We start from the raw sequence: 13,539 nt of genomic DNA on the forward strand, positions 1-13,539 counted from the left end.
AGAACCTTGGGCTCCTATTTGACCTGGAAGTGGATACAAAGAAAAAACATATTAGACCATCATTTGCAACCAAAAACTAGAGAACTGTGCTCGCTGCCCTTAAGTGCAAATGCTACAAGAAACTTCAGATGAAAGCAGATGTGTTGTTGAACGCAGCATTCCAAAGGTTTCTGTCAGAGATGCACTGTTCTGCAGGTAACATTGTAAAAATGGCATCTTGTTGTCCAAAGGACATTGCATGGCGGGAATTTCCTATAGTAGAGCTGAACTGAACTTATTACAGGAAGCTTCTGTCCTGCCCATTTCAGTCTAAATACCCTTTCGATGATATGATGCGCCTTAATTACTGCAAAACAACTTTTCTGGTTTTGGAAGTTGACTATTCCAAGCGTGGATTCTCATTTCCTCAGGTTTTAATTGTTGCCAGAGATTTCACAAATGTTAAATTTATTTTTTTAAGCTCAAAGAAGAAAATTACAGCACAGGAACAGGCCCTTCGGCCCTCCAAACCTGCTCTGACCATGCTGCTGGACTGAACTAAAGCCCCCTACCCTTCTGGGGACCGTATCCTTCTATTTCCATCCTATTCATGTATTTGTCAAGACACCCCTTCGAAGTCACTATCGTATCCGCTTCCACTACCTCCTTTGACTACTTTTTTCTCTCTCTTAATCCAATATTTCAGTTCCTCTAAAACTCTTTCTGTACCCTATACGGCATTGATGTCACGTCCTTTGCAGCCTTCATACTGTTAATTTTACAATCCCTCAGTTTGTTTGAGTTAAATAGTTGCCAGTTAACTCAAGCCCCAGATGCCCTTCACTAACATTTTTTGCTTGCACTTTCAGCAGCCAAAGCACAAAGTATTATTATTAAAGGGGAAAGGGCAAGTCTAACTGTTTGCTGCCCTGAAAAATATGGTCCATTGTTTCCACCAGTCAAAGCAACTGATGCATAGCAATGTTCACACTGAGCACTGAGGAAATCCCTGGGATTTCCACATTATTTGTCTAGATATCAGTTTAACTGGGCAGAATCAAATCAAAAGGCTCATAAAATCATTAAAATTTCAAGGATTGGTGAGTTACGCCCATGACTACTTTGCATTCAAATACCCGCTCCCTTTAATGTTTATTCTACAGTCCCTTCACCTGAAACCCTCCCTGCCCATAAAACTAGAGTTTCTGCCGATTCCACTTGCTTGAGGTTTATCGCCCCGTGTGAGCTGTAAACTGGGGTTGGAAAAGCACACAAAAGTCGAAACATTTTCTGGCATTGTGTTCGTAAGCATCCACATCAAGTGTGTACACGCATGGGAGTACAGGGTGTGGGGGTCTGGGTGTACACATTTGGATATAGAAATGCAGAATGTGTGGGTCTGGGTGTACACTTGGGAATGGAAATGCAGGATGTGTGGGACTGTGTACACATTTGGATATAGAAATGCAGGATGTGTGTGTGTACACATGGAAATGCAGGGTGTGTGTGTGTGTGTGTGTACATATGGAAATGCAGTATGTGTGTGTGTGTGTGTACACATGTGGATATGGAACTGCAGGATGTATGGGTCTGTGTGCACATATGGAAATGGAAATGCAGGGTGTGTGGGTCTGTGTACACATATGGAAATGGATATGCAGGGTAGAGAGGTCTGTGTATATATGGATATGGAAATGCATGATGAACAGTCGACTTTACTAAAGTATAAGTAGGTATTTAGCAACTTCTTTGCGTAATGGATTGTATAATTGCTATTATGACATTGTGTTATAGAAGGAGCTGTTTCCCAAAAGTCTTACACTGGCCCCAGTGATGTATGACACAGATCAAGTTAAATCAGTCTACTGAAACTTGATGAAGCTGTAAACCAGCCTCTAACATTTGTCTAAAATGCATAAGTTGTTCCTCTCGGAGTCAATTAAAACCAGATGTGGCTCAGAGTGTAAAGTCAGTCCAGCTTAGTGAGCAATTCTAACTTGAGCAAAAAAAAATCTTTTTAAAGAAGATGATGTTACTTATTACATGAAGCCAAACAGTAACATCGGAGACAAGCTGACTCTAAATACATTTAACCTGTGGTCTGCACTGTGCCACTGTATCATTCGACTCTTTCTCACTGCCCCCATTTCTTTCCACCCATACTCAGTCTCTCCAGCCCAGTGACGTGCAGTGAGTGGGCTGCATGAGTGGCCCCTCCTTCATCTCCATTGTTTCAAGATTGAAATTGGGATTATTCACTAACCATGATCCAGTGAATTAGATTAAATACACTTCATACACGCCAAATGCTTCATGACAAGGTATTGAAAATGCTGAATCATTCGTATATTAAGATGGTGAAACCAAAGGAAATATTTACAGTTTGGATGCAGAGGGAACGCACGGCTCTCTCAGCCAATTGTGTGCGCGATAGCATGATCCTCACTTCACTTGCCCTTGCTTTGCACGCTTGTGTCATACCGGAAGGAAAAAAGTTACGCAGATGGAAATCAGTGGAATGTGGCAACCCTGCGCATGGGCAAGAGTCAAGATGTCTCGTGGGCCTCACTCAGAACCCAGATGGGTTGCACGTAGCCCCTGGCCGTAGGTTACCCACCATTGCCCAAGTCTATGATTCCCAACTTGCTCTCCAACCTTGGAAGACTTTCTTCACCCCGTTCCCCCCACTTACTCATGTTCTTAATTTGCGTGCTTTGCCTCGGTTTCGGTTATCTATCCGCAGTTTATCATTCTCTATTCACATTTCTCCTCTCTCCCTCCCCAGACACATTCCTCACCACATCAAACGCACTGAGACATTGACAGATAAATCCAAACAGACCATTTCTCTGCCCTTCCCACACTCCAGGCACACTGTTGCAGATACTCTCTCTCGACCACAGACACAAAGCAGGTCGCCGATACATCAAAATATTTTCCCATTTTATCAGGAGAATTCTGGGCATCCAAGAATCCAAGAAACTACAAAGGATTGTGAATGTAGCCCAGTCCATCGCACAAACCAGCCTCCCCTCCATTGGCTCCATCTACACTTCCCGCTGCCTCGGAAAAGCAGCCAGCATAATCAAGGACCCACACATGCCCCAGACATACTTCCTTCCAGCTTCTTCCGTTGGGAAAAAGATTCACAAGTCTGCAATCACGTACTGACTCAAGAACAGCTTCTTCCCTGCTGGCATCAGACTTTTGAATGGACCTGCCTTATATTAAGCTGCTCCTTCTCTATACCCTAGCTATGACTGTAACACTATATTCTGCATCCTCTCCTTTCCTCCCCCCCCTATGTACTCTATGAATGCTGTGTTTTGTCTGTATAGCCCGCAAGAAACAATACTCTTCACTGTATCTCATGTATGTCTGGGGCATGTGACAATAAATCAAACAGATCCAGAGATTGACATTCTCATTACAGACAACTCACTTTGTAAATGAACTGTGACTTGACACATATGAAGATATGACATATTGCAATACCAGGTGTTTTGAGTGCTTTGTTTGGGATTAACATTTTAACTGGCACAGCAAAATCTAGCCTGCTCAGTCTTTATGCAAGAATATGCATAAAGTTTGTGCGGAGTTTGCACATTCTCCTCGTGTCTGCGTGGGTTTCCTCCGGGTGCTCCGGTTTCCTCCCACAGTCCAAAGATATGCGGGTTAGGTTGATTAGCCGTGTCAAAATTGCCCCTTAGTGTCCTGAGATGCGTAGGTTAGAGGGATTAGCAGGTAAATATGTAGGGATATGGGGTTAGGGCCTGGGTGGGATTGTGGTCGGTGCAGACTCGATGGGCCAAATGGCCTTTTTCTGCACTATAGGGTTTCTATGATTCCTATGATTTATGCAATAGTAAGGCAAGTTCCAGCTTGTGTAAGAGATGTCAAGATGACCTGGTGCTCAACTTCTGTTTTTAAAATGTCAAATTATCGTTTTCTAAACATAAACGCTAAGGGTATTGTTATTTTGGAATATGCTACAAAGATGGGTTCTTCTGGTTGAAAGTTAAGGTAGTTCTTGAGCAGTGTGCAACGTTGGGAAAAATCGAAAAACCTATCAGCAAGAAGCCACTTGACAGCAGCAAAGCAAATTGAAACCTTTCTGCTGCAAATTCTTAAATTATACAATTTACCAAAATGAGCCAGAAAAATTATGGTTCTCCACATAAAGGAAGGAGCACATCAAGAACATGGTGAAAGCAATTACCTCAGCAGCCTGCGTCTCTTGATGCAGAAGAGTCAGCCCTGTAAGATCTTCCAGGAAAGAATGAGAGGAGTTGAATACATTAGCTAGGAACTGAAAACCATCCTTTTCAAAGTGATCAAGGACCTGCAAAAATACAAAGATTACAAAAGAAAATTAGCAGAATAGGAGAACGCACAATGCGAGAATATAAATATTAAAAACCTTTGTCGAGGAGAACCGGCAAAACTATAGCAACAGGAGAGAGCAGAATGCTCCAAAACTCTCCAACCTAGCACCTCTAGCCATCTGCTTCTTTGTTTTCCCTGCAAAGTATCAGCTAACAATCTTCTGAAACCGCATGCACAATGTTCCCTCAAACACGTACAGCCTCGTCAATACAAATGTATTAAATGTCCAAGGTTTGACTATCAAATACACAGCTACTCTTTTGTTGCCCGGGTGAAACACTGCAGTGGGAAACATTTATTTTGGGCTGGATTATTCAAAATGTCTACCATTTCTCTAACTTGGCTCTCAAAATTCATAGTTAAGCGTTTCAAAGAGATATGGACCCTGGTCTCTAATTGTATTCTGCATCCTCAGAAGGCCATGCTCACAGTGTGACATGAGAGCGGCACGATAGCACAGTGGTTAGCACTGTTGCCTCACAGTACCAGGGACCTGGGTTCAATTCCGGCCTCGGGTCACCGTCTGTGTGCAGTTTGCACATTCTCCGTGTCTGCGTGGGTTTTTTCCGGGTGCTCCGTCTCCTCCCCCCAGTCTAAAGATGTGCGGGTTAGTTTGATTGGCCATGCTAAATCGACCCTAGTGTTAGGGGGATTAGTAGAGTAAATATGTGAGGTTACAGAAATAGGGTCTGGGTGGGATTGTGGTTGGTGCAGACTCGATGGGTCGGATGGCCTCCTTCTGCACTGTAGGTATTTTATTCTATGAGAGCACTGTCTACAGCAAGCAGCAAATCATCTCCAATATCTTAGTTGAGGATTTCAAGCACGTCAGGTTGAAGAGATTGCCATCTGTTCTGAATTGGATGCATGTTCCGTCAACATCCATGAGTTATAAACTAAACGCAAGTGTCAGTCCTGGCAGTGATTCATTCGGCTATTAATGGCATCTACCTACAGGACCAGATTCCTAACATTTCAGGAATGTGGATTTACAAAAATGTTTCTTTCACAGGAATTCACCAAGTTGACAAAGGTGAAGAATATGCAGTAGAGTGGCATCGTGAGGAAAGATGTAATCTACAAGGGAAACAATGGTCTTTGATTATTTTAGATGCCGAAGCGTCTAAATGACATCCGCCATCTCAAAATGATGAAATAACTCTTCAAACTGAACTACAAGCACATCACTATTTCAAAGATAGGTTCATACAGTTACATATTTGTCTGAACAAGCATCAGGTCTCATTTTATTGTAAAAGAATATAACAATTTAGTGAAGGTTGGATCTGGTGGTATGAATCATAGAATCCCTACAGGGCAGGAGGCCGCCTTTGGCCTATCGAGTTTACACTGACCACAATCCCACCAGGCCCTATCCCCTTAACCCCATGTATTTACCTGCTAGTCCCCCTGACACAATGGGGCAATTTACCATGGCCAATCAATCTAATCTGCACATCTTTGGACTGTGGGAGGAAACTGGAGCACCCGGAGGAAACCCACGCAGACACGGGGAATGTGCAAACTCCACACAGACAGTTACCCGAGGCCAGAGTTGAACCCGGGTCCCTGGCACTGTGAGGCAGCAGTGCTAACCACTGTGCCACCGTGCCTCCCAATATGTGTGGCATGGTGGCACATATGGTTAGTACTGCTGCCTCACAATGCCAGGGACCCGGATTCTATTCCAGCCTCGGGTGACTGTCTATGTGGAGTCTGCACGTTCTTCCCGTGTCTGCGTGGGTTGCCTCTGGGTGCTCCGGTTTTCTCCCACACTTCAAATATATGCGGATTAGGTTGATTGGTCACGCTCAATTGCCCCTTAGTGTCAGGGGGATTAGCAGGGTAAATACATGGGGTTGCACGATTGGACCTGGGTGGGATTGTTGTCGGTGCAGGCTCGATGGGCCGAATGGCCTCCTTCCGCACTGTAGGAATTCTATGATTATTTTGACTGCTAAAGCCAGTTCTGTCATTCAAATTTTAAAGAAATCTCATGAATGTATCAGTTCCCACTGGACTTATTACACATTTGTACAAGTCCAGTTTCATCAATTAGCTCGTGCTCTGCTGAGCAATAGATTACATTTTCAAATGGATGAGTGGTAAAATGTAGCAACATCAGCCAGGTGAATAAAGAAAAAGTGATTTAAGTAGCAATTGAGTGATCCCAAAGTAATGTTTTAACGCCTGAGGAATTTAGGAAAAAGAAAAAGGCTGAGACAGGGTAATGAGTTCCACAGTTTTAAGATGAATTAGGAGTTTATACAATGTACAGATTTTAAGAAAATTATTTTCCCTGCATCTTCTTGATCACAATAATTTATAGATCTGATTGGCTAAAATCCCAATGAGGCAGTGGGATCGTGTTATTGTCACTGGACAATAATCCAGACACTCAGAGTAATATTCTGGGATCTGGGTTCAAATCTCACCACAGCAGATTTGGCTTCAATAAAAATCTGGAATTAAACGCCAAAGGACGACCATGGAACCATTGTCAATTGTCGTCAAAAACCCATCTGGTTCATGAATGTCCTTTAGGGAAGGAAATCTGCCATCCTGACCTGATCTGGCCTACATGTGACTCCAGACCCACAGTAATGTGGTTGACTCTTAACTGCCCTCCGAAATGGCCTAACAAACCACTCAGTTCAAGGGCAATTAGGAATGGGTAACAAATGCTGACCTTGCTAACAACGCCCACAATCTAGGAAAGAATTTTTAAAAAAGTCTATTTTCCCATTTCCTATTCTTAGAGGTGTAAGATGTCTAGCCAATAAGTTTAATTAACTGTTCCAGTAGGGTTAAATACTAGCTGCGCTGCAAAAATCGGGCTGGTGGGCTGTTAAAAACAGGCGGGTAACTCGGCCACTTAAACCTCGACCCTTTCGTGTCATTTCTTATTTTAACCCGTTGGATTCATGCAGACAGATGAAGAGCATTCGTAAAACATGAGGTGGCTTCCGATCAGTTTACATAAGCCAAGGTCCTATTATGTCAAAGATACCACAATCACATTTTTAACGGGGACCTGACTGAGGAAGCCGCCTTGGCTCTCTGACCGGGCTGAACTAAGTCTACAGACAGAAGAGATCCTCCTTCAAAACATTCCTTTGTGAGGCAGAGGCAGTCAGAATGAATGTTCCTCTGTGCCCCACAAGAAATGTCATGGTCACCCTTGCTCCAAAAGACACACCCACACACACCCTCCCCTAGTGCTGGCCAATGATTTCCAGTTATCCAAAACTTCCTCTCCCGCCCACCAACCAGGCTCTTACTTTCTTCCCGTTGTGGCTGAACGGAGTAGCAGCACACAGCTGAAGCCTTTACGTTCAAATATCCCGGCTGCAACTTTAGGCTAGCGAGTGGGTTTCGCACTCAAGACACCCCCTTGACCTGCACCTGCCTGAAACCCACAACATGGAAACCTGCCTGAATTAAATATTCACAGAAATGCTATAAATGTTACCAGTGCGGTGCAACCCTCGCTCAGTGCTGCAGTGCTCAGAGTGCCAGCTGCAGTTATGTGGTGATGTCATTGGAGTGGGATGTGCAGTCTCAATCTCTGACTGGAACGGTACCATTGACACGGAGGATAGAATCATAGGGGCTTCCAGCATGGAAACAGACCCTTCGGCCCAACTTGTCCATGCTGCCCAGTTTTTAACCACAAAGCTAGTCCCAATTGCCCGCATTTGGCCCATATCCCTCTATACCCATCTTACCCATGTAACTATCTTTTTTAAAAGACAAAATTGTACCCGCCTCTACTACTAACGTTGGCAGCTCATTCCAAGCACTCACCATCCTCTGTGAAATAATTGCCCCTCTGGACCCATTTGTATCTCTCCCCTCTCACCTTAAACCTATGCCTCTAGTTTTAGACTCCCCTACCTTTGGGAAAAGATGTTGACTCTCTACCTTATCTATGCCTCTCATTATTTTATAGACCTCCATAAGATGACCCTTAAGCCTCCTAAGGGGGAAAAAAGTCCCGTCTATCCAACCTCTCCTTATAAACTCAAACCAGTAGCATCCTAGTAAATCTTTTCTGCACTTTTACTAGTTTAATAATATTCTTTCTATAATAGGATGACCATAATAGAATGAGGATTAAATCCCACACTTAAAAAACTAACGACCAAGAACCATTAGTCAATTTGCTCAAATTACACACCACACAACAGTGATCCCAGTAAAGCGATGTACACGAAATGCTGAATGCAACAGAAAACTCTGCAAAGTCTGGTTAAGGAGGGCCCATTCTCTTGATCCATTTTTTTTCCCCCCATGGTGTGTCAGGAGGGTGGTGAATCATGTTTAGCTATCGTTCCAAAGGCACAGTCCAGCAAAACATTCAACATGCCATTGTTTAAGCGAATCCAGTCAGTGCATGTCAGCTGCAGTCAACAGCCACAGCACAGGCTGCAACTTCCCACAATTAAAAGCCCAACAAGTTTTTTTTTTAAATGGGTAACCTTCTGTATTATGTTATAAACTACAACAATATAACTAAAAGACAACAGCTTACTGAAGAGCAAGTGATGCAAGTTGGCAGATTTTATATAAATACATTTATGATAACAACTTATCACTCATCATAGAATCCCTACAGTACAGGAGACGGCCATTCGGCCCATTGAGTCTGTACCGACCACATCATACCCAGGCCCTATTCCCGTAACCCCACACATTTACCCAGCTGATCCACCTGGCACTAGAGTTAATGTAGCATGGCTAATCAACCTAACCCGCACATCTTTGGAGTGTGGGAGGAAACCGGAGCACCCAGAGGAAACCCACGCAGACACGGGGAGAAGGTGCAAGCTCCACAAGGCGGTTACCCAAGACCGGAATTGAACCCGGATCCCTGTGCGCTGTGAGGCAGCAGTGCTAACCACTGTGTCACCATGCCGCCCCATAACCTATACTTGTGGCAACGCCATAAAATATCATAAGGCGTTTCACAGAGCGATTATGAAACAGAATAAAACACCGCGCCACATAAGGAGATAAAAGGTTAGATAACCAAACACTTAGTCAAAGAGGTGAATTTTAAGGAGGGTGCTAAAGGGAGAAAGTGAGGCAAAGAGGTCGAGGGAGGGAATTCTAGAACTTGGGGCTCAGGAAAGGGAGGGCGCGATTAAAATCAGGGAGCTCAAGAGGCCAGAATTAATGTGCAGAATTAGTGAGAGAGATGTGGCCATTTTATTAGCTCATAACATTCGGGTGGTGAATAAGTTCAGCAATGGATTTTTATAAAAAAGATTTATTTTCATAGAGCCTTGTTCACCTTGATGAAGTGAGTTTCTGCTGCAGTCACCCAGACAGGGAACAGCCTGCAGTCCAATATCAGAGGAATTGAACTTATACCTCGGACAAACCCACTATTGGAAATCGCATCTGACACAGATTATGTGGATTTAGTAATTCTGAGGCACAAGCACTGCGACTCAGTCTGACACTTAACCTAACACTACCCCCCCCCCCCAAAGCTTATTTGGTCTCAAGTTTCTGGAACTTTTACAACCTATCCAGCACGCCAATGTTAATTATAATTATTACCAGATAGTTGTGTCTCTCAGCTGAAAAATACCAATCTAATCACACTTGCTAAAGTCCACATTTGGATAAACTTCAATTGAAATACCGTGTTGGCTCAGCTGCCGAATGCTCTGTTTAAGACGGCGTGGACTCATGTTGTGGTGACTTTTGTACATGGTCTCCAAATTGGCAGCAGCTGGATGCAATACGAATAGTAACGCGCACAAGCAGAGAGCCGAGGATGAATTTCCGGGTTCAGCTTCAGGAGAGGTGACGGCCTAGTGGTATTATCGCTAGACTATTAATCCAGAAACACAGCTCATGTTCTGGGGACCCGGGTTCGAATCCCGCCACGGCAGATGGTGGAATTTGAATTCAATAAAAAAAATCTGGAATTAAGAATCTACTGACGACCATGAAACCATTGTCGGAAAAACCCATCTGGTTCACTAATGTCCTTTAGGGAAGGAAATCTGCCGTCCTTACCTGCTCATAGAATCATAGAAACCCTACAGTGCAGAAAGAGGCCATTTGGCCCATCGAGTCTACACCGACCACAATCCCACCCAGGCCCTACCCCCATATCCCTACATATTTACCCGCTAATCCCTCTAACCTACACATCTCAGGATACTAAAGGGCAATTTTAGCATGGCCAATCAACCTAACCCGCACATCTTTGGACTGTGGGAGGAAACCGGACCCGGAGGAAACCCACGCAGACACGAGGAGAATGTGCAAACTCCACACAGACAGTGACCCAAGCCGGGAATCGAACCCAGGTCTCTGGCGCTGTGAAGCAGCAGTGCTAACCACTGTGCTACCGTGCTGCTCTGGCCTACATGTGACCCCAGTGCCACAGCAATGTGGTTGACTCTCAATTGCCCTCTGAAATGGCCCAGCAAGCCACTCAGTTCAAGGGCAACTAGGGATGGGCAATACTGGCAATAAATAATGCCCATGTCCCATGAATGAATACAAATTAGCGCACGCTGGCTGAATTGCAGGTGTGTGTAATGCCTGGGATTGGGAGCTCATCTGTTAAGAATAAGTAATTAATGCTACAGGTCTCAAAGGCCTGCAGTTCTCTTTTTCAGGTCATGGGGAGAAAACCACTCTCAGGAGCCTCCTCAACACATCTCTCAAGCAGTCGAGGAGGTAACAGAATGCTTTAGTGTCCTGACAAGATTTGTCACTGTGTCACTGTCCATTATTTACCCCTGCTAGTCTTCCAACGGGAGCACAATACTTGAAAGGGAGAAAACCTGCATTTTTTCTTTCTTCATTCGTGGGACATAGGCATCGTTGGCTAGCCAGCATTTATAGCCCATCCCTAGTTGCCCTTGGAGGGCAGTTGAGAGTCAACCACATTGCTGTGGATCTGGAGTCACATGTAGGCCAGACCAGGTAAAGATGGCAGATTTCCTTCCCCAAAAGGACATTAGTGAACCACAGAGGAGTTTTTCCGACAATTGACAATGGTTTCATGGTCATCAGTAGATTCTTAATTCAAGACTTTTTAAAAAAAAACTGGATTCAAATTCCACCATCTGCCGTGGCAGGATTCAAACCCAGGTCCCTAGAACTTTAGCTGAGTTTCTGGATTATTAGTCTAGTGATAACACCACTAGGCCATCGCCTCCCCTCTATGTATGCTTCCATCCTTTTCAGAGCGATAGCCCAAGCAATCCACAGCAGGCACAATACGGAGGAAACAGCAGGCCCGAGCTGAGGGTACGTGGATAAACTTTTCCCAACTTGGATTTTCACAACCCACTCCTTCGCTTTCCACTTTAATCGCTATGACCACAAAAGTGGGCGCCAACTTCTTCTGTCATTGAGGGAACTGGACCCAACATGCCACTGCTGCCAAAAAGATATTTTAGTCCTTGTCCCACTCGTCTCTCTCCAGGTCTGTCAAGTGATTCAGAATGGAGCTCCACACAGAAAGCCCAGAGGAAGATGTGATGATTCATTCTTACGGTACCAAACATCATCTCTGTAATGTCCATTAAACACTGCAGATGGCGACTTTGAGAGTAGCAAGTCTTGGAGAACTTTTGTAAAAATTCATTTTACGGGATCTGAGCGTCGTTGGCCATGCCAGCATTTATTGCCCTTCCCTAACTGCCCTCCATTTCAGAGGGCAGTTGAGAGTCAACCACATTGCTGCGACTCTGGAGTCACATGTACGCCAGCCCGGGTAAGGACGGCAGATTTCCTTCCCTAAAAGGGACATTAGTGAACCAGATGGGTTTTTACCACAACTGACAATGGTCATCATTTAACTTTTAATTCCAGATTCTTACTGAATTCAAATATCACCATCTACCAAGGTGGGATTCGAACCAGTGCCCCAAGATGTTGGGTCTCTGGATTACTAGTCCAGTAACAATACCACTACACCAGTGCCTTCCCAGATTAGCAGAAGCTGGTGTTGGTGGCTTAGGGGGAAGAGGAATAAACTCATTCAAGGGCCAGCTCATATCCAAGGGGAGAAGATCAGGGTCCAGCTTTAGCAAAAGTTATTTACTGGGCCTGATAGCTGAAGGCACGGGGCAGTTTGTTGCTGCTGCTACAGAGGTAGGGTTGCAGTGAAATGTCGAGGAGCTTTTCACCTCTGCCCACCCCAGATCGGCCAAAGAATGGCAACGTGGTGAGAAAGGAAACTGGATCCCCGGGGTTTATTGGAGTGTTCTGCTGATAAAGGGGACTTCTGAAACAAAATATAATCAATTCGGTAAAGCTGAACTTACAAACTAAAAAACTATTGTTTTACTGAAACATATAAGTAGCATGTGGTCCATTTCTCCAATAACATGATCTATTTTAAAATATCTCTGCAGCAAATATAAATGTTTACAATTGTACAAAGCATTAATCATTCAAACAGGCTGACGTGGTGCGAATGGCCAATTTACAACTGGGTCCCATGCTCAAGACTGGATTAAAACACATTATTTATTCTCTGGACTGTCGCCTACAAAAATAAAACACAACTCATGTTTTAATGTGGTGTTAAGTAACAGCTTGATACAAGTGCTACAGCAGCAGAGGGCTTTGGTGACTGGTTATAGTGACCTAGGAGAAGACCTCGCATTCACTCAACTCAAACATGATGCCTTGGGAGGGCCTGAGAATTAGAGAAGAAAGATAAACAACACGAAGGAACAATACTTTTCACAAAATGGGCGGCCACAGTAGTTAACACTGCTGCCTCTCAGCGCCAGGGGCCCGGGTTCGATCCCCAGCTTGGGTCAGTGTATGTGTGGAGTTTGCACATTCTCCCCGTGTCTGCATGGGTTTCCTCCGGGCACTCCGGTTTCCTCCCACACTCCAAAGATGTGCAAGTTAGGTGGATTGACCATAATAAATTGCCCATTAGTGTCAGGGGGATGAGCAGGGTGAATATATGTGGTTACAGGGATAGGGTCTGGGCGGGATTGTTGTCAGTGCAGACTCAATGGGCCGAATGGCCTCCTTCATTCGACCCACTGTCAGAATGGCCACCGTGCGGCCCATTTTGTGAAAAGTATTGTTCCTTCGTGTTGTTTATTTTTCTTCTCTGCTTCTTAGGCCCTCCCAAGGCATCATATTTGAGCTGAGTTAATGGAGGGATGCTATGAT

General features: G+C 44.4%; 1 protein-coding gene across 1 annotated transcript in view; it reads right to left on the reverse strand.

The window, feature by feature from the left end:
• The window catches only part of atg7 (ATG7 autophagy related 7 homolog (S. cerevisiae)), a 160,197-nt gene that overhangs the window by 76,028 nt on the left and 70,630 nt on the right, over nucleotides 1–13,539 (reverse strand). The window contains exon 17 of the mRNA XM_078209731.1: nucleotides 4,199–4,321. Within this exon, the coding sequence (XP_078065857.1) occupies nucleotides 4,199–4,321 (123 nt within the window). The remainder of the gene's footprint in view (nucleotides 1–4,198; nucleotides 4,322–13,539) is intronic.

The sequence above is a fragment of the Mustelus asterias genome, chromosome 3, assembly GCF_964213995.1.
Source record: "Mustelus asterias chromosome 3, sMusAst1.hap1.1, whole genome shotgun sequence".
Classification (NCBI taxonomy): domain Eukaryota; kingdom Metazoa; phylum Chordata; class Chondrichthyes; order Carcharhiniformes; family Triakidae; genus Mustelus; species Mustelus asterias.